Source organism: Aspergillus neoniger (assembly GCF_003184625.1).
Source record: "Aspergillus neoniger CBS 115656 unplaced genomic scaffold BO87scaffold_45, whole genome shotgun sequence".
Lineage (NCBI taxonomy): Eukaryota > Fungi > Ascomycota > Eurotiomycetes > Eurotiales > Aspergillaceae > Aspergillus > Aspergillus neoniger.
The window spans coordinates 168,965-188,119 of NW_020291173.1; the positions used below are offsets into that span (position 1 = coordinate 168,965).

At 50.1% G+C, this 19,155-nt stretch overlaps 8 protein-coding genes across 8 annotated transcripts; 3 read left to right on the forward strand and 5 right to left on the reverse strand.

Annotated features, from left to right (window-relative positions):
* Positions 1–74: 74 nt before the first annotated feature.
* On the reverse strand, positions 75–1,019 carry BO87DRAFT_410340 (uncharacterized protein; the record flags this gene model as incomplete). The annotated part of the gene is made up of 5 exons (XM_025626320.1): positions 75–376; positions 423–500; positions 632–713; positions 820–913; positions 997–1,019. The coding sequence occupies 5 exons, from the start codon at positions 1,017–1,019 to the stop codon at positions 237–239; spliced, it is 417 nt and encodes a 138-aa protein (XP_025475197.1). The 3' UTR covers positions 75–236.
* BO87DRAFT_344251 (putative l-fucose permease) lies at positions 784–3,065 on the forward strand. Its single transcript, XM_025620811.1, has 6 exons — positions 784–1,189; positions 1,250–1,350; positions 1,403–1,620; positions 1,716–2,060; positions 2,135–2,365; positions 2,498–3,065. Exons 1-6 carry the CDS (start codon positions 1,055–1,057, stop codon positions 2,929–2,931), a joined length of 1,464 nt encoding a protein of 487 aa, XP_025475198.1. The 5' UTR covers positions 784–1,054; the 3' UTR covers positions 2,932–3,065.
* A 773-nt stretch (positions 3,066–3,838) lies between these two features.
* On the reverse strand, positions 3,839–6,819 carry BO87DRAFT_319140 (non-specific serine/threonine protein kinase; the record flags this gene model as incomplete). The annotated part of the gene is made up of 5 exons (XM_025619831.1): positions 3,839–6,087; positions 6,142–6,289; positions 6,351–6,468; positions 6,535–6,563; positions 6,766–6,819. The coding sequence occupies 5 exons, from the start codon at positions 6,817–6,819 to the stop codon at positions 3,839–3,841; spliced, it is 2,598 nt and encodes an 865-aa protein (XP_025475199.1).
* A 2,188-nt stretch (positions 6,820–9,007) lies between these two features.
* Positions 9,008–11,073, reverse strand: cdc43 (protein geranylgeranyltransferase type I subunit CDC43). The gene is made up of 5 exons (XM_025621937.1): positions 10,307–11,073; positions 10,192–10,237; positions 9,733–10,103; positions 9,565–9,673; positions 9,008–9,503 (listed from the first exon to the last, which is right to left on the reverse strand). Exons 1-5 carry the CDS (start codon positions 10,901–10,903, stop codon positions 9,361–9,363), a joined length of 1,266 nt encoding a protein of 421 aa, XP_025475200.1. The 5' UTR covers positions 10,904–11,073; the 3' UTR covers positions 9,008–9,360.
* A 73-nt stretch (positions 11,074–11,146) lies between these two features.
* Positions 11,147–12,325, forward strand: BO87DRAFT_344258 (uncharacterized protein). Its single transcript, XM_025620812.1, has 3 exons — positions 11,147–11,491; positions 11,574–12,005; positions 12,093–12,325. The coding sequence occupies exons 1-3, from the start codon at positions 11,354–11,356 to the stop codon at positions 12,156–12,158; spliced, it is 636 nt and encodes a 211-aa protein (XP_025475201.1). The 5' UTR covers positions 11,147–11,353; the 3' UTR covers positions 12,159–12,325.
* BO87DRAFT_344263 (CFEM domain-containing protein) lies at positions 12,257–13,386 on the reverse strand. Its single transcript, XM_025620813.1, has 3 exons — positions 13,137–13,386; positions 12,936–13,068; positions 12,257–12,828 (listed from the first exon to the last, which is right to left on the reverse strand). Exons 1-3 carry the CDS (start codon positions 13,224–13,226, stop codon positions 12,452–12,454), a joined length of 600 nt encoding a protein of 199 aa, XP_025475202.1. The 5' UTR covers positions 13,227–13,386; the 3' UTR covers positions 12,257–12,451.
* A 1,660-nt stretch (positions 13,387–15,046) lies between these two features.
* Positions 15,047–17,233, forward strand: BO87DRAFT_410346 (putative MFS transporter; the record flags this gene model as incomplete). The annotated part of the gene is made up of 7 exons (XM_025626321.1): positions 15,047–15,197; positions 15,266–15,399; positions 15,466–15,855; positions 15,912–16,403; positions 16,465–16,873; positions 16,932–17,099; positions 17,163–17,233. Exons 1-7 carry the CDS (start codon positions 15,155–15,157, stop codon positions 17,231–17,233), a joined length of 1,707 nt encoding a protein of 568 aa, XP_025475203.1. The 5' UTR covers positions 15,047–15,154.
* A 571-nt stretch (positions 17,234–17,804) lies between these two features.
* On the reverse strand, positions 17,805–18,660 carry BO87DRAFT_319085 (uncharacterized protein; the record flags this gene model as incomplete). The annotated part of the gene is made up of 2 exons (XM_025619828.1): positions 17,805–17,858; positions 17,971–18,660. 2 exons carry the CDS (start codon positions 18,658–18,660, stop codon positions 17,805–17,807), a joined length of 744 nt encoding a protein of 247 aa, XP_025475204.1.
* Between the last annotated feature and the right edge of the window lie 495 nt (positions 18,661–19,155).

A 19,155-nucleotide genomic window follows, 5' to 3' on the forward strand; every position in this document is an offset into this window, starting at 1 on the left:
GCCCCGTGACGTGGACAGGGGCCATACGCCCATTGTCTGAAAATGAAAGAAGTAGCACTACCACCCGTACTCTGGACCCAGCAATTGCGATCTCACTTGCGACTGGCTGAACCCGGCTAAATCCACTTAGTGGCCTCACATCAATGACTTTCCCCTTGCTAGCAGGCAGCAAGCTCTGATTATGTCGCATATGCAGCTGAACGTGCATGGTCAGTCTTGTCAGTCAGGTTATTAGCCTAATTCCCGCGACTGCGGAGTAAGAAGAGCAAAAAGGATATAAGGATGGAGGGACAAATAGGGAACTTGGAAAGCCACCTTAACCTTTTCTTTCTGCCACTAGCAGGGCAAGCCAAAGCCAATAAGCCATCATCGCTAACTATTCTCAAGTCACCCAACCAGACTCAGATCGATGCGGGGGAAACTGCCGAGATGAAGTTCACGGTTGCTGCTGCTGCTGCTGCTGCTGCTGCTGCTACCCGCCACCATCCATGACCCTCGCGCTTCACGAGGAATGTCACCCTGAATTAAATGCACCTCGAGCAATCAGGCTGACCTCTAACGGCTAGAGATTGGCTGCGCTACTACTCATGGGATGTCGGCCCGTCTCGACTCCTCACTAGTGGATTCTAACCGGTGATCCTTTCCAAGGATTGTCTGGATTTGTGGGGAAGAAGTCTGGGGATGGCGGTGCTACTGCCCGTCTCTACGCTTGGCTAGGCCTACAGAACCAATTCTAGTGAGAGGGGAATGAGGGGGGGGGGACTTTGGGGGGAAGAGAAAGAGTGTATTTCCTGGGTTGATGCCAAGGAATATGCTCACATGGGTTGCAAAGATGATGCCCTCATGCTGAACGAAGTCGTACATAAGGTGCCAGGGTGCCAATGTCTGGGGCTTTTTCTTTGCGCTTGAATCCCTGCAAGCATTGCTAATCTTTCCTTTCTCCTACTGCTTCGGTATACTTCTCTTTTACTTTACTACAGTTTCACTTGCTCTTACCTATCGTACTCTCCTTCCTCCATCATTGCTCTGGTCTTAATCTTCCCTCCCCCACAGAATGGGGTTCCTACACTTTCTCAAGACCCGGTCTGGGTTCCGGGTCGACAATAGCAGGACTACTTCTGCAGCTACCCTGACCTTACGCCAAAGTCTTTGGCCCTTGACCCTTGTTACTATACTCTTCTTTCTCTGGGTAAGCTGTGCACCAGCCCAGCCATTACTCGATTCGATCTGCTGACCCAACTTTCAACAGGGCTTTGCCTACGGCTTACTCGACACTCTCAACAAACACTTCCAAAACACTCTGAATATCACCCGGACACGCTCCTCGGGTCTTCAAGCAGCCTACTTTGGGTCAGACATTTGCTAGACTACGTACAAGTTGCAATTCAACTGATGGTCATAGTGCTTATCCACTTGCGTCCTTGGGATATGCAAACTACATACTCCGTCACTTCGGATACAAAACCGTCTTCATCTTCGGCCTCACTCTATATGGTATCGGTGCCCTCTGCATGTGGCCTGCAGGCCTCAACCGATCATTTGGTGGCTTCTGCGCCGCTACCTTCGTCATTGGCTCGGGCCTTGGTTCGTTGGAAACCGCTGCCAACCCCTACCTTACCGGTTAGTCAACCATTCATATCCGATCACCAGCTGATGCTGTGAGAAGAAATTCCACAAAAAGACCCCCCCTGCTAATCACTGAAATGACCGATCAGTCTGTGGTCCACCCAAATACGCCGAGATCCGAATCAATCTCGCCCAGGCATTCAACGGCATCGGCACCTGCGTTGCACCAGCCCTAGCATCATACGTCTTCTTCACATCCACCGAGGATGACGTGAACGCTCTCAAACGAGTACAATGGGTATATCTAGCTATTGGCATCTTTGTCTTCGTTCTTGCCGGCGTCTTCTTCATCTCCACCATCCCCGAAGTAACCGACCAAGACATGGCCTTCCAGGTAGCCGAAACGCACGTTGGCGAACAGGATAAACCATTCTGGAAACAGTATCAACTCTTCCACGCCACGTTGGCACAGTTCACTTATACCGGCGCCCAAGGTACAAAGCCCCCTTCTTCTTACGCACCCTTCACGCTATTATCCAGAACACTAACACCACTAACTACTCCATAGTCGCCATCGCAGGCTACTTCATCAACTACGTCGTCGAAACCTGGCCCGGAACCACCAGCGCCACCGGCTCCAAATACCTCGCCGGCGCACAAGGAGCCTTTGCAATGGGTCGATTCCTCGGCGCGATCATCATGAGATTCGTCAAAGCCCGCTGGGTATTCCTAGCCTATCTCTCACTGACTGTAGCATTCATCGCCGCATCCATAACCCAGGGTGATCAGAAAGGCATAGGTACGTTTCATACCCACACACCCCATCTACCCTACCCATCAATCAATCCACCCCAGTCCAAACAAACACAAAAAAAAAAAAAAAGAAACCCAAGCCAACATCCTAACTAACACATAAAAACCTTATCTCTAGCAATGCTCTTCTGCACCCTCTTCTTCGAATCCGTCTGCTTCCCCACCATCGTCGCACTAGGTATCCGCGGCCTCGGCCGACACTACAAGCGCGGCTCGGGCTTCATTGTCGGCGGAGTATCCGGTGGTGCCGTCGTGCCTCCGATCCTGGGCCACGTAGCCGATATGCGGAATAGTACGGGCTTTGCGATGATCGTTCCGACGATGTTCATGGTTGTGGCGTGGACGTATGCCCTCGCGGTGAACTTTGTGCCGGCGTATCGGGATATGGTTGATAAGGTCGGGGAGAGTGAGATTGGGTTGAGAGATGAAGCTGCTAGTGTCAGTCCGAAGGATGTTGAAAGTGGTGGTGGTCGTGGGGATGAGTTGGCGGATATGGAGAAGGAAAGGGGAGAGGAAACTGCGAGGGAGGAATATACTACTACTAGTAAGTAGGTGGTTTCGGTATAAATGCAGTGACTAGTAGGCGCTGCATAGGGTCACTTCACATTCGTCATGAAATCTCATGTTGCTTACGATCTCGTAAATGCTTTACTATTCTGCTTACTATGCATATTCATATACCCTTGACGCGAATGTGGGCATTAAAAGTGAAGTCTATTCTATCGAGAATTTAATCGGGCATATACACAAGCCAGAATCAAAAAGGCCGAGAGCGCGCAATGGACGGTGGACAGATCTAAACTGCGTTGATAACCGGGACTTGATCCTCGTGTCTGCCTCTGGGCACCGGCCTTGCGCGACACCTCGTCCAACTAAGATCCAGAATTTGAGTATCTCAATGGGCAGCCGTATGTAGGGGATATCTCTAGAAACAAACAAGTACAAGCAGGAAAGGTATGGAGACAATAGGGAAGGGGTGAACGATAAACGCAGAATAGGGTACACAGAAAGGAAATGCAAAATTGTGCATGATCCGATGTCCTGGTCAGAGAAGATAAGCTTCAAACAAGGTCTTCAAAGTAGATAGTATGAAGGAAGGGTAGAAGGGGAAGGGGGTAAAAATAAGGAGAACAAGAGGGATGGGATGGTATACAAACGCCTCCCAACTCGTCATCCGATCATTATTTTGCGCGCCGCATCATGAAGAAAAAGGCTAGAAGAACAGAAGAGAAATCAATGTCCAAGAAATTTTAGCTCCTTATAGACGCAAAGAAAAGGGGTATAAATGTGTATGAGAAAACAATAAATCAAACAAGCCAACAATGTACCCAGCGAGCCTGTACTCTATAATTGCTGTCGCTTTTGTATTCGGGACTCTCCGTTTCCTAGACTCATGACTCCTAGGATACGGTGACACTGAAACTCCTGGGACACCGCATTCTAATCGGGTGTCACTCAGTTAAGATGTATGGGGTGGGCGCGGAGTCGACTCGAGTTCTGCAGCAGGAGCTAGAGTCGGTTTGCCAGTTCGCCCGAAGGACGATCCCGCCAGATGTCCAGCGCCCGTATGGTCTTCCGAGGCAGTGGAGTCGACTGGCGAGCCTGGCCCTTCATCTAGGCCATCAAAAGTATCGACTTCTTCGATATCTTCCTCCATGTCCTCTTCCTCTTCTATTATTTGGCTTTTTCGTGTCCCAGATCGAGGTGCTGCTGCGACCGCAGGGCCTCCAATCCCTATGTCGCCATTTGGGTACTCAGTGCTCGTCATTCCACCCGATACCATCAGATTAGCTGTATGGACCATAGGTCCCTTGAACGCGGATCGTTTTCGACGTGCAAAGACGAGGCTTGACGAAGGGGAGTAGAGCAGTGGCGCTGGGGCTGCCTCGTTGAACATATTATTGATCCTCCCGTTAGGGTCATCAATGTCACGGAAACCGTTCTGCGTGCCTCGCACCAGACGGATATTACTGGGAAATCGTGCAGACGCACTTGGCGTCGTGGGAAGGACTTTGACTGATGTGTGAGGCGATTTCGAGATTCGAGCCGTTGAAGTCGACGCTGAACCAATACTATTTGAAGAAACGGACGATGCTTTAGAGTGGCTATGGGCATGATGGATGCTGCGGATGGAGGACACGGAAGATGAAGTGGACTTGCGACCACGCAGACCTGCGGAGGATCGCCGGTATGAACCTCTTGGGGTGATCGGAGATGGCGAGAGAGAGTTTCTCTGGCTAGTGCTCAAGGGACGATTGTGGCGAGGGTAGGAATGGCGGTTGTTCGGATAGGAAGCACTGCTCGGGGCTAAGCTGCTGGCATTCGACGAGCGCTTGATCTGTGTTGGCGTCAACAAGTCACCAGAGTGCGCGCTGGCCCCAGATGCCGAAGTGGGCTTCTTTCCAGTATCCTGGCCCTTGGCCGGGCTCAATTTCTCGGAGAGAAACTTGCGATGGCCTCCTTGACCCCCAGCCGCCTTGGCGTGAGGAGATTTGGCTCTCTTCGCAGACTCCACAAACCAGTGCTTCAACGAGGCCAATTGGCTTATTATCGGGTACTGGCGGCGACCGGTGCGGCGTCTAAAAATGCCATTGTTGTGCTGGGCCAATTCAGGCTGCGATGCGCTCACATGCAACGTGCTCGGCCGTCGTGCTTGATCCTTCGGTGGTGGTGGGGGACGCTGCCGGGTCGAACTAGCAGAACGAATGGAATCTTTGTCAATGGGGGGCGGAGGCGTGCTAGAATCTGGTGACTGCAGGGGTGTCGGTTCGGGAAGCATTGGCAGCTCTGGGACAGCAAGCTGAGAAGGAAGACTCCGTCTGTCTCGCCGTCCTCGCTCACGAAGATGAGTGTCTGCGGCGTGGCCCTCTTCGTCGACTTCCACAAGGGCGGCCGAGATCTTTTCCAGCCGACTGCTTGCTGCACTCAAGCGACGAATATTCTTAGCTTCCGCTTCACGCTCGCGTCTTTTACGCTCCCTCTTCTGCTCTTTTCGCTGCTCCTTTTCGATCAACAATGCCCACCAACCAGCGAGGGGGTCACAGCGTTGAGAGAGAACGCTCTCGACAACCTCATCGATGTTGACTCCTGCACTCTTCATGCGCTGCAGCGTGGTCCTCTCCAGAGGGGTCGAGAAGGCGGCTGGGCGCGGAATCTTGAGAATCGCCAACTGTTCGGGAGCATGCTCTGCAAGAAACGGATGGGCAAGGATCTCGTCCAGACTGGGTCGAATAAGGGGCCGCTTCGAAAGGAGTAGATTGATGAGGGCTTTGGCATCGTCGGGAAATTTATCGTTGAAAATTGCTTCTTCACCAAGAATCCGAGCCTTTGTTACTTGGTCGTCATCATCATCGAATGGCAACTCCCCAGCAAGCAGGGCGTAAAGAATGATACCCAAGCTCCAGACATCCACCTTCTCGCCAGCATACTTCTCGCCCTTGAGCATTTCGGGAGCGCTATAGCATACTGTTCCACAAAACGTCTGCAAGTAACTCACCTTGCCTTCATATTCGCGAGTGAACCCAAAATCGCACAGCTTCACGTTCTCATGTTTGTCGAGTAAGATGTTCTCTAGCTTGAGATCACGGTGAACGCAAGATTTGCTATGGACATAAGCAACGGCTCCCACTAGTTGCGTGAAAATTCGCTTGACTTTGTCTACCGGTAACGGACCATGCCGAAGGAGATAGTTGTACAGCTCATCACCTGCTCGAGTGTGTTAGCGGTATCCTACTACATCTACAGCAGCATCTCGCCACGTACCCGGGCAGTACTCGAGAACAAGCCAGACCAGCTTCTCCGTCACAATGACTTCGTATAGGCGGGCGATGTGGGGATGGAGGAACTGGCGGTGATGATGGATCTCGCGTGCCAGATTTCGGTCTTCCTTACTCGAAGACTTGAGCACCACCTGCGCGCAATCCTGTCAGGTTTATCTGACACATAAATAGTGGGCTTTTCCATAGACGTACCTTGGAGCCATTGGTAAGCTTATGTGAAGCAAGATATACTTTGCCAAAGGAACCCTTCCCAATTAACCTCCCAAGCGTGTAGTTTCCTACAGTGCGAAGATCCTTCGAAGAGAATTCCCTATGAAGACGGTTATTGTTAGCATCCAAGCTGAAGACGAAGGCGAGGTTGGGGGGTTTTGCTTACTCCAGTAGTGCATTGTATGATTGGGCAAGCTGTTCATAGCGCGAGATCCCAGTCAGTAAAGCCATCTACCAACACAAGAGAAAAAGGGTTTCGATCCTGGAACGGGGTCGGGGTCGATAGAGCATGCTGCATGTGTCCCGAAAGAAAAGAGAGATGGCGGAGAATAGGACATGCGCATTGCAGAGGATCTTCTTCGATCTCCAAACTTAAAATCAAAAAGCCGAGACGCACCTTCTCTTTTTGTTTCTGGGCCTGGACCTCCGCTCTCGTCCTCGGAGGTGGCATGTGTTAAGATTATCTCCGCCTGCCTGGGGGAAGTCCGCGGAGATGGAGTATGCGTGTCTGAGATGGTTCTGTGCAGGATTGGAGTGGTACTAAGGTGTCAAGGGTGGCCATCCAACGTAGGGAGGAATATATAGAGAGTGAACCGAAGGCCGCTGTCGCTCCGGTTGTAAGGGGTGGGGGTTCCAGGAGATCGCAAATCGACGCCGACGTGGGTGAGAAGGATTGGAAGGTATCAAGGAGGTGATTGTTCGGAACAGCCGATGAAATACAAGAGTATATGATGACGGTCTAATCTGTGACAAAAGGAATGAGGGGGCTAATAGCTCGAATGAACTTTGAGGCACGAGGGAACGTAGGACGGGCGCGCAAGTCGGTGATGGTAGCTATCTAGTAGCTAGTTGTCGGCAGGAGTGTGGAAAGCTCGGAACCGCAATAATTCGGAGAAGGAACGGGCAGAGTAGGGGAGGTCGATAAGGGATGATACACTAAGCTAGATAGTAACAGATCCAGCGGACGTTAGTGTTGTTTCAGGAAGGTATGTGGTTCTATAGCGACAAGCTGCAAACAAAAGTGCGGGAGTGGATGAAGGAGAGGGAAGAGAAAGCGAAAGAGAGCGCGGGGGGGATGTTCTGGAAAAGAAGGCAAACACATACCAGCCAGACAAACTCAGTACGGTTGATGATGATTAGTTAGTAGTAAGGCAGGGCCCGTAGCTTGAGGGGCAATCTGTACAGCGATGTGGAATGGAAACAATAAATCCGGGATTAGATGACGACAGGTGCTGGGCAATTTCAATAAAGCAGCAGCCAAGCCAGCCAGCTAGCCAGCAGACAAGCAAGCAAGCAAAAGTAAAAAAGCACGCCTCAAATTCTCTAGCCAGCCGACCAGCAAGCGAGCAGGAAGTTGAGGGTGATGGAGGGGGTAAGGAAAGGAAAGGAACGATGATAATAATAGTAGTCTTGGTAGTGGAAGTAGTAGTAGGAGGACTGGGTTAGGAGAGCCTGGCAAGGACGGAGTTGGGGGGGACTGACGACAGCCGGCAGGGGCGTGCATGAGCCCAGGGGAGAGAAAGAGGGAGGAGACTCACTATGTCTGTCTGTGTGGGTGGGTGGAGTGGAGTGGTCAGTGATGATGATTGTGATGATGATGAGCAGATAAAATTGTGGTCCTCAAAACAATATACTGGCTAATTAAAAATGAGTGTGATTGATCAAAGTATGAAATGTGACAATGATGCTGCTGAAAGGAGTGTAAGAAGGATATTTACTAACAGTAACTATTCTACGGACACTGGAATGATTATTATTATTGTTTGTTTCTTTTCTCCCCTTCCTCCTTTCCCCATAAAAACCCCCGAAACCCATTTCCAACAATGATAGTGATTTTATTATTATTATTATTATGAAATGTCAAACCTACAATTTCTATTTCTATTTCTAATTTTCCCCTTCCATCTTCGCATTCCATACTAGTATTTTATTCACTGTTAATTAATTACTCTTAGCCGCCCGGCCACATTTTAGCCGGTGGGAACGTGGGCCGTTTCTGTCATTGCGTTCAGGCACCTTTTGAGACTGGCTTTGCATATCCTCAGAGGTATTACTATCTCATTTTCCATTACTATTTGTTCTTACCAAATTGTATTATGGATTTCTTACTACGGAGTAATAAAATAAACTTACAATTTAAGATTACTCCTGATCCTTCGAGATTTCTTCTTTCCTCAATAGTCAAAATAGTACTTTGTAACTATTCCCCTTCCTCCCCTCTCCGATTAGCATAACTATGCAAAATACTCTGTACCGTTCTGTCCGCCGTTCCGAAGGGCCGATGTCATCGATCCCGGCCTTGCTTCCCATTACAGGAAGGAAAAGTAGCAGTAATTGGGGGCATGTGTGGATCATAACATCATAACTACTAGTAGTAGCTAGCATCATTCATAACTACGTACTTACTGTAGTCTAGTCAGCCAGCAGCCCCTGAAATTCCGTAACTGAACAGCCGTTTTCAATCAACATCGTCATCGCTTTTAGTCAACCTTGCGCGGCGGTCCCTAACTAATTAACTCCCGGCAAATCCGACCCCCTGATTACTTTGACAGGTTAAGAATAAGTCGACACTTAAAGCTCTGATAGGGTCTTCGCTTATGACATGCCTCCCTAGTTTCCTCTTGTAAACGCCCCTACCACACGTATCTGGTATGGAGTGTCCATCTTGTTTCACGGGCCTGTCACTTCAGAGATTGAATAAGTTGTCATAGAAAGTACTGGGAATCAGTCATCACATCATATGATGACTGCATCACATCTGTGACATACTACTTCTATAGGTCAATATAACCCGATACGGGGAGGGGGGTTACCTTATCTACATAGTAAAGGCTAGAAGATACACAAGTACAGTAACTTCAAGTTGGCTCATTACTGTCGTGTATATAAACAATCAATTCATTTAGCATGGTTGGGGTATATGACTGACAAGTTCCATCTCACCGAGACCCGAGACCCAAAGCTTCCGACCCTATTCAATTAACCCATCACTTCAAACCCCTTCTTTCCACCAAGGGAGAGACTGTAGTTGCTGCACGGCCCGATGGCTCATACACAGCGCTGGATCAACCCCATCTAGCCCTTCCTCTCCCTGGAACGCGAGGGCGACCATCCCAAAGTAGGAATGGAGGAGATCTGCAATGGTCAGTCAGCGAGGAAATTACCAGACATTAATAACGCCCCCAAGGGTACCAACCTGGTGGCTCGCCCACACCCTTTCCAAAACCGCCGATGATATGCTGCGTTTTTCCGAGAAGATATTGCCGATTCCGAATTGCGTCCACGAGGTCTAACCTATTCATCATCTGTCCACCAACGATCGGATCAGTAATGTCACTCTCTCAAACAAATCGTGATTGCTTACATCTAATGTTGCCAGGTTCCAGAATGAGTAACATGTATCAGCATACTTATTACATCGCCCATTGAAGCCTGCACATCGTAGATCCTGTTCCGTTGGTGGCGGTATAGCGGGGAGCTTATCGAGGCTCTCATCTAAGCTTACTTCTTCAACAGCCTCCGGTACCGGTTTCGGAACCTCATTCACCTCAGGGCTGTAATCATCGTCCGAGTCCTCCTCGGTGTCGCCAAGTTCTGTCGTTTGTCTGGCAACGAGCCAACGAACCAAGGACTCGAATTCGTTCGCGCCTGGCGAAAGGACTGGCGGTGGCTTCTGATCCTTTGCCATACGACTTAAGAATGTCAAGGCGCCCATTGCGCAATACGTATGACCGGCTGCGGGGGTATACGAGTAAGCTGCCATTCTGTAACAATAACGGGGGGCCCGATTCTAAGCAGAGTGAGCAATTTGGATAGAACGTACAATGCGCTTCACAAAAGGGTGCTTCACCCATACCGCCATCATATGCCTGGAATAATGCATCTCAGCATATGTCACGTATCAGATTATACGGAGTCCAAGAGTGCAGGTCACTTACTTGACATGCCTGAACAAACGCGGCCAGCTTGTCCACATCAATGTCCTTGATGCCATCCACATCTGCCCCGCCATTCCCCCGCAGAATATACCGCGTGCCTGCCGCAAAGCAGCAAAAGCGTAGATCACCACCACCCTCAATCTTCCCTCCCGGACCCAGCACCTCTCCAAAGCTTCCATTATCACGCTGCATGCGCGGCAACCATTGTAAACACTCCCTCCGCTTCACTCGCGATAAATCATCGCCCAGGATGATAAGGAGCTCCAGCGCAAAGAAGGTAGAGGGCACATTTGCCGGATCCCAAGCTTCATTATCCGATGTCCGATTCTCCGCGCCAAAATCCGTTCCGGTGAAGGCTCGAAATCCGCCCGTGGGAACCTGGCAGTGGTAGATCCAGTCGATGTAGCCTTGTCGCTCTTCGGGGGTGGTTTTGCTCTGCAAGACGCCGAGGAGGTCTAAGCCGGCGACCGTGAAAAAGGCGAGAAGCATGCGATTGGAGTCATTGGAGGTGTATAGGCTGGGAAGGAAGGTTTTGAGACATCGTAGGAAATACTTGATGTGTCGTTCTTTGGTAAAGGTGACTGGGACGTCGGTCATGATGTCAGTGCCCGCGATAATAATACCAACTTCTCCCGTGCGGAGCTCTGGCCATATAATGTAGGTTAGTATAGAGGTATAGAGAGTGTGCACCAGGAGAAAAAGGGGACAGAAGCCTCCTCCGAATAAGCCGACAAATTGCTTTTCTTTGAGAGGGGGTGGGCTTCCGCTAATTGTTGGTCTTGCGCATTCCCGGCCTGCTCTTCTCCATCTCGATCGGAGGCTGCCAAAAGTCCAGCCCCACTCGGCCGCCGGGGAAATCCAATTCTCGTTTCCCCAATTCGAATCCCATCGGTCGAAACAATGTTTCTTGTCGTTCACAATTGAGACAGCTGCAGAGCTCAACCTTCCCGGATACTCTCTGCAACCCGACCGTGATACATTAACGCATGTTTCGCACAGAGAAAGATACTAGCTGACTGCCCGTTACAGCCATTCAATCAATTCAGCATGGCTCTCCTTTCCTCCAAGACCTTGATCCAGGCACATGCCTTGTTCCTGTTTGTGCTGGCCGTGTACCTGACCAGGTCGCCAGAGGTCGTGACTGAGTCTGACCTCGTCTTCATGCTGGGGGAGTTCTTGAATCTGGTATGTTTATGTTTATATCTTCACTCGGCCCCCTTGATACCTCCCGTCGGTTTACTAAATATCTCTCGTTCAATCAATTCAGGAGTCAACCCCTAGTATCTCCCGACCTCAATCCCCTTTCGCCCTATGTGGTGTCCTCCTCGTCGTCGATGCCCTGGTCGACCTCATTCTTGTGACCAAGGTCCCGCAAATTAACGAGATCCTGGCCATGGCTCAAGCCGCTAGAGTGCAATCCCCTATACCAGTGGCAGGGGCTGTACGCACGAACCCCTTCATGGCACGCTTGACCTCGCTTTACTCGGAGATCTGGACACTCCTTTCCGCCGCTCGTTTCTGCATCTTCTTTGCCGTTTCCTTTTTCATATACCAGAGTCAACCATCGGCGTGGGGAATGGATGCCGCTACCGGAATGGGGAACTACGGCACTGCCGGTGCCGCTACATCGGGTCTGGATCAGCTGAAAAACAGGGTGGTATTCACATATGGCTTTATGGAAATGATGTTTTGGTTATGGGTAAGCTTTTCCCCCCGCCCCCATGATTGCTCCCCGGAGAAAGCTCTGGCGGGTACGCCAATGTCATGGTTTGCTGACAATTGATAGATATTCATCACCCTCAGGGAAGAGCGACAGGAAGCAGCTAACCGGTTCGTGGAACAGGACCGGTAGACGAATCCATGCAGTCGGCATGACCCTCGCACTACTGAGTATACACCTCTATTTGTAGGCAATACAGCAACCACTACGGCAAAAGACATTGTGACCTTGATTCCGATCCTATCATACAAATAAATAAGCATATTACAGTTAACTGGGCTGGTCCAGTTCAATTTAGCCAGCCTTCGTGAAAGGCGATTATTTGTAGGACACTATTCTGCCGCCCTGAAGATAGGACAGAACCACTTTTGCTCTCAATGATCATCACTCGTAGCACCATCAGGTGACCCGTTATCCGGTGCCCTCTAAAGAAGCAATGCATAAAAGGCTGCCCCGAGGATCGCAGCAAGGCCAGCACTGCTATCTCCCAGAATAATACCAGCCGCACTGCTAGCAGTCGCATTACTTGCGGCGTTCTTATCAGTTGCAGTAGCGCCCTGCGTTTTCACAGACTGAGTGTTGCTTCCCGTTTTGGTAGCATTCGCTGCACTGGCAGAGCTGGATGAGTCGAGGCGGGTTCCGTTGGCTGCACCAGTCGAGGTAGTAGTCGCAGAAGCACCAGTCGTTGTGCCCGTGGTCTGCAAAGTAGCACTCGCGGTGTTTCCACTTGTGCAACTGGCGCTTTGTGGGAGATCAGTTACGCCGGCGCCACCGCAGATCTGCTGTGCGAAATTGAGGGCAGCTGGAACACGATTGACCCATTAGAAGCCGTCATTATAGCCGAGCCGACGCCATGTACCACGCGGCCAGATAAGGGGTGAGGATATTGGGAGGGAAGATTGGACATACAGGTCTGATCCTCCGCAGAGCACGTAGAAGCAACGCAGCAGGAAATACCAGTGATGAAGGACTTGTCGGAGCAGATGCAGTTCACATCAATGGCCTTGCAAGTTTTGGGGATAGAACCGGTGGCGCAGTCTCTCTGGGATCGACTCAGCTACATAGAACCAGCAATACTCAGGCAGACAAGTTGTCGTAACTGGGACTTACCGCGCAGGGTGGAAGGCTGTCCATCCCCTGGCCAGCTACCAAGCCTAGGCCAGCGAAAAGAGCCAGGCTAACGTGGTAGAGTTTCATCATGTCTTCCGAGGTTGACTAGCGGGGTATGAAATGGGATAGAGAGATGTTGGTTGATGGAAAGATGATTTGGGGTTCGAAAGATGGCGAGGGGAGAATAAAGTGGGAGAAGGGGAGAAGAAGCAAGAAGTAAACAAAGTGGTGGAAGTGGAGGGAATGTGACACATGAATCAAGTGAAGAAGGAACGATTGGGGTCGAGCCAACAGTATTCACCTCACTTCCTTTCCTGGCTTGGAAGGCACTCCAGAAGTGATCCATGGCCAAGACGTCTGTCTTAGTATGATTTTGTTGCGTATTTAAAGCTCCTTGCCTTTGGAGACTTCAGCTAGAACCACTACCAATTACTGCTACACTTAGTATCTATATCGATGAAACCTGTCCAAGGAAAGTGCTCCTAGTTCATCAAAAAGAGAGGATGTCCGTTGTTATGCTCATCATGTGAGGAGATAATTAATAGGATACTTGGAACGAATTCAAGGGCTATCTATAATTTTAGGTTGTACCTAAGCGGGCCCCAGAAAGTATCCCTGGTGGGTTTTGCTCCGATGGCGGATGGTCAATCCGCTTGTTATACATAATGACAACACTGGACATTGTACTACTTCGTACTTACTGCTAGGTTGCTGCCCATGCCATTGACTGGCAGCAGAGAATAAGGGAGGTGACCAAATGGATAAGGAAAACAATGGTCCATGAGACCATCGTCGGAACCCCGGAGGAATGTAGTTATGCATGCCAGTGCACCGAAGTAACAACTGAAGTTGGACAGAAACCAAGATATCTATCTACTCTTATGTCTAAAGTACGAGCCACCTCCAGGAGGGGAGGAGTCCACTTTGCCCGCCACTAGAAAGGTACTCTAACGGATGGGCCAATCGTGTATGAAGATCCCCCGAGCCAATTGTTGATCTTCCAGCCAGGGTTAGTACTTGTTAAGTTGGAGATTTCAGCTGGACTTGTCAAACTTTCGAGGCCCCAACATGCAGGCAGTGTTCATTGCAGGTGGTCTTCTGGCCCTGATCAGTATCCCTTGCATTTCAATCTGGGTGGGCATCGGGGCCATGTTTCAGTCTTGAAATGAATGTCTCCCCATTTGCTTGCAGCCTCGGATTATGCATGCATGCATGAGCAGCCGAGGAGGGCTTCGATGTGAACATGGCTGATCACTGCGGAAGGATTGTGTGGCGCTTATTAGCCAATATAAAGTTTCTCTCAGCGTACACCTTGTAAGGTGTAGATTTGATTCGACCTCCAAGAACTTGCAAGATGTGCTAGTGTCTCTTTGTGTATCACCCTGATGTCCAATAAGACAAAATTACACATGATTGGTATGAGTTATGAGGTATGATAGACTTGCCGTGTCTGATAAATGAGTTATCCCTTTGAGTTACACTACCTCATCCGATCGACATCCTCCAGAAAAGTACTTTCAGAAAGATGGTCAGAAGGCTGGGGTCCACGATCCAAATTTGGGCCTGGCTGCCCCCGTTAGAAAAAGAGTACTAATTCGTTCTTTCATAGCCAGTAGTAGATTCACCAGGGGCATCCTGACCCGCACCCACCAATTTGGTTTCTGATGATATACACGAACTAGGGTTGTCATTATTCATTACTACCACCGCCCTTGCAGAACGAGAATGTCCCCTCGGGACACCCATCATTTACGAATTTCTGGAAGGCAGAAATTCCCCGCAAACTGTATTCCCTCGTGTAGGAATACTTCAATTGTGAACACTTTGCATGACGACTTCCCCGCGCGATCCTCGTGGGACCTTGATTTCGCCTTCCAGAGTCCCCAGCCGGAGGAGTCTAGGCGTCCGACCATCAACAATAGGCTTCCTTGTACTATCTCTCGGTTGCTTCCACCTTAGCCGGTGACTGTTCGCTCTAGTTTCTTATTGTATCTGCTTGGCTACGAATAAATAATATCATGCGGCTTGGCGTGTTGGATACCAAGCGCCCTCATGTACCAGGTAGGAGCCATCTCATGCAACAACCATGCTTGTCTCTGCAAAATACACTGAACACTGCTTTTGAATAGGGACCACGGACATACTTGAGCGAGAACACTCCAACAACGAGCCGGTCATCGACTCAAATTTAAAATACGATCGGTCGGGCTCTGTACCCATCCTACTTGTCCCTCAGCCAAGCGATGATCCCAACGATCCATTGGTGTGTTGAAGTCACTCTTGAGGAGCTACGAGCTACATGGGCAATAGCTGACAGTCTCGGAACAAGAACTGGCCACTCTGGAAGCGCGATTTCACGCTTCTGGTTCTGTCTTTTGTCGCGGTGCTGTGCGCAACGACAAGCTCGCTGATGGCTGCCAACACCGTAACAATTGCTCTTTACTATGGCAAGAGCTTCACCTCAGTCGCGCTTCTCACTGGCTACCATCTCTGTGGTGTTGGAGTGGCTGGGATCTTGATTGTACCTACAGCACGAGTTTGGGGAAAGCGTCACCTCTTCCTGCTCGGAAATGCCTTGATGGTGGTGAGCTGTGCCTGGGCTGGGGGCAGTAAGCACAACTACCAGAGTCTGTTATGGGCTCGTATCTTCCAGGGGATTGCTCTTGCTCCATTCGAAGCTCTGGTCAATGCATGTGTCGGTGACTTGTTCTACGTGCACGTGAGTATAAACCGCATCTCACGGTCCTCACAAGCACATGCTGATCAAGCAAACAGGAACGAGGCAAAAGGATGGCACTGTCCAACGTTGCTCTCTTTGGTGCAGCCTTTCTTACGCCAGTACTGGCGGGCAAGATCACACATACCCTTGGATGGGACTGGACTTTCTACCTGGTAGCCATTTTCGCGGCGGCAGCACTGCCTCTCACATTCTTCTTTGTCCCCGAGACAGCTTTCAGGCGACCGGACTACTTGAACGCTGACTTCGAATATGCCAACGATCGCTCCGCCTCGGAAGTCCAGCTCAATGATATCACAACGTCGGAGGTTACTCCAGGGCCCGACAATCAAAAGCAGACCTCATCCGCAGTCGAGCATCACCAACCTACGTCCTCACAAGAGCTACCCCGAAAGAGAGAGTCAGAAACACCAGCCAAGGTGTCCTACCTCCAAACTCTCAAACCCTTCAATGGACGCAAAACCGACGAGAGCTTCTTCAAGCTCCTCTTACGGCCCTTTCCCTTATTCTTCCACCCCGCAATCCTTTGGGTAAGCCATGCCGTAGAAAGCCTCATCAATCCACAAGCTTACGTTTTGACCATCATACCAGGCATGCTTGATCCAAGGCGTAATCATTGGATGGACCGTATTCATCGGTGTCGTCCTAGCCGCCATCTTCCTCGGCCCTCCCCTTTGGTTCAACGAGGTGCAAACCGGGTACCTGTACACGGGGGCCTTCATCGGTTCCATACTGGGTCTGATCCTATCGGGCCTTCTCTCCGATTCGATGAACCGCTTCATGATTAAACTCAACCGAGGGAAGTACGAGCCGGAGTTCCGCATTCTCCTCGTGATCTTCCAGTTGATCTTCTGCGGCGCCGGGCTGTATGGGTTTGGTATCATCGCTGAGGATGTCGCGCGATATGGATGGCTGGTGGCGGACGTCTTCTTCGCTCTGGTTATTATAGGCATGGTGATGGGCGCTGTCGCGAGTGCGCTGTACATTGTCGATGCACATCGTAAGTATAGCTGCCAGATGCGGGATCTATTATGGTTCAAAGCTGACGCTTCCAACAGGCGAGATTGCCATCGAGTCTTTTACATGCATGCTGGTTTTCAAAAACATGTTCAGCTTTGTGTTGACGTTCTATGCCTATGACTGGCTGCTGCTGAATGGCATCAGGCCGGCTTTCCTGGCCATTTCTAGCATTCAGATGGGAGTCTGTGCCTTGAGCATTCCGATGTGTAGGTGTTTCTTGCTGTTACCCCTACTCGCCCGGGGAGGGACTAACGTGTTTTGTTTTTCAGATATTTTCGGTAAATGGAATCGCTCATTCTTCAGCCGCCATGATATTCTGAAGATGCTGCATTTGCGGTGAAGGTACACGATCTACGGATGATGATCTTTGATTATTTGCTTTTTTGTTTCTCCCTTGTTAAGAATACCCCTCACTGGATTTGACAATAACTTTCAGCGATCACAACTATATACATTTTTAGCTCGACTCCAAGTTTAGAAGAAAAAAGAAAACAAAAGTAAACAAAACAATACCCGAAGACACCCGAGGCTGGAAGGACTCGTCCCGCGTGACCTCTCCGGACAGGATTGAATTAGCCAAGCAAGTAGAACCACAGTAAACCCATGGATGGATCCACTGACGAAGTGGTAGAAAAAGGTAGCATTGGGGAAGCTCCGGAAGCCATCCAAACGCCTGGAATCTGTCAACCGCGGTTCAACGCAGCCCAGCGAGCCACCTAAGTACCCACAGCCGATTAAACAGACCACAATAGAATCAGGAAAAACAAGAGCGACGAAAAAGAAAAAGAAAAAAAAAAAAAAATTGCAAGGTGAAAGAAGAGGAATAGACAGAAAGAGAGTCATCAGTTTCATAATCTCATGGTAACCATAATGGCGTTCCGACATATCCAAAGTCCAAAACATGCGCGCAATCAATAATTCGAGGCAAACACAGTGTCCGATGCAATGACCGCAATCGTTGCAATCTAGAAAATCCCCGGTTAGTTAGAACATGATTTCTGTAGACTGTATAGATACTGTATGTGGTATTATGCAGTATATATACTCTATGGAAAACAGAAAGATGGGTAAACTCACCAAAGCCATATCCACGCCGGGAGTAACAATCACATCCAGTACAGGGCGATACCCAAGGCGAGATGCAGGCATAAGCGCCAACTTCTCATTATGGCGAATACTCTCCTTCACCTCGGCGATCTTGCGATCCCCATCCACGATATCAAACAGCGCCAGCACATTCCCATGCCGTTGCACTTCCAATGTCAGGGTACGTTCCTCAGGCTGCTTCCCATCCACCGCAGCTACATTGTCGAACGTGATGGTGAAATTGCAGTTCCCCCAGCCGGCGGCACTGAAGGATGAGCGCTGGACAGCACCTTTGGCTATCGGGCTGGTTGGGTTACTGCCGGGTAAGGTGACGGACCAGTTGTTCTTGAAAGAAGTCTTGCGGTGTAGTTCGAAGAGTGGGAGGCCCGACGCATCGCGGAACTCGCGACAAGGTCGGTTGCTGAACTTGCGCCCCGTAGCGGTGTAGAGCGTCATGCCGTCGGCATCTTGGATTTTGTATGCCACGGCGGATTGGGCATCGCCTTGGGGACGCACGATTAGGAGGGTCTTGGTGTCGGTAATGTGGTCTTTGCGAATGGCGATGGGGCGGCCGGGTGCTTTGAGGGTTCTACGGATTTTGGATTTCGAGGTGGGGAGGGTTGGGAGGAGAGGAGGTTGTTGCTGTTGCTGTTGTTGTTGGTGGGAAGAGAACCAAAACATGGTGGTGGTGTGGGTGGGTTTCTGTTTGTTTATGGTGTGGCGAAGGTGTAGTAAGGTGTAGGTATACAACTGGAGCCTGGTAGGCTAGTAGCTATATTTATTGGGGAACAGGAATTAGGAGGATGAGGAATACGAGATGTGAAGGTGAGAGAGGGAGGGGGGGAGAGGGTGAGAAAGAGGGGTTCGTAAACGAATGACTGAGACTAGTTTAGATAGATAACTTCAACAATACTTAATCCCTTGGGCTGCGCGGGGGGGAACGTGCATCTTTAAGAGCCCTGCGATATTATCAACCCTGGGGTATAGCGAATAGCACGAGCAAGGCAGGCACTGCCATGATGACATGACCCCGGGTCCGCGCGCAATTCATCCGGACCACCAGTTATAACAATGGCTATGGTATTTAGTTTCAACACTAAAAGTGATTAGGCGGGACTGGATCTGAAGGCTCCGGGTCTAGTCTACTAAGTTGTTACACAGACCCAGATTTGGTGC

Excerpts from the sequence above, each read along its gene's own strand:
- BO87DRAFT_344258 (XM_025620812.1), top strand. The coding sequence starts at position 11,354 with ATGGCTCTCCTTTCCTCCAAGACCTTGATCCAGGCACATGCCTTGTTC. Across the intron at positions 11,492-11,573 it reads TGGGGGAGTTCTTGAATCTG|GAGTCAACCCCTAGTATCTC; the intron begins GTATGTTTATGT and ends CAATCAATTCAG. Across the intron at positions 12,006-12,092 it reads AAATGATGTTTTGGTTATGG|ATATTCATCACCCTCAGGGA; the intron begins GTAAGCTTTTCC and ends GACAATTGATAG.
- cdc43 (XM_025621937.1), bottom strand. The coding sequence starts at position 10,903 with ATGACCGACGTCCCAGTCACCTTTACCAAAGAACGACACATCAAGTAT. Across the intron at positions 10,104-10,191 it reads ACCCTTTTGTGAAGCGCATT|CCGGTCATACGTATTGCGCA; the intron begins GTACGTTCTATC and ends ATACCCCCGCAG. Across the intron at positions 9,674-9,732 it reads GGAACCTGGCAACATTAGAT|ATGATGAATAGGTTAGACCT; the intron begins GTAAGCAATCAC and ends GTTGGTGGACAG.
- BO87DRAFT_344251 (XM_025620811.1), top strand. The coding sequence starts at position 1,055 with ATGGGGTTCCTACACTTTCTCAAGACCCGGTCTGGGTTCCGGGTCGAC. Across the intron at positions 1,190-1,249 it reads CTATACTCTTCTTTCTCTGG|GGCTTTGCCTACGGCTTACT; the intron begins GTAAGCTGTGCA and ends AACTTTCAACAG. Across the intron at positions 2,366-2,497 it reads GGGTGATCAGAAAGGCATAG|CAATGCTCTTCTGCACCCTC; the intron begins GTACGTTTCATA and ends CCTTATCTCTAG.
- BO87DRAFT_344263 (XM_025620813.1), bottom strand. The coding sequence starts at position 13,226 with ATGATGAAACTCTACCACGTTAGCCTGGCTCTTTTCGCTGGCCTAGGC. Across the intron at positions 13,069-13,136 it reads ACAGCCTTCCACCCTGCGCG|AGAGACTGCGCCACCGGTTC; the intron begins GTAAGTCCCAGT and ends AGTCGATCCCAG. Across the intron at positions 12,829-12,935 it reads CTCTGCGGAGGATCAGACCT|CTGCCCTCAATTTCGCACAG; the intron begins GTATGTCCAATC and ends ATCGTGTTCCAG.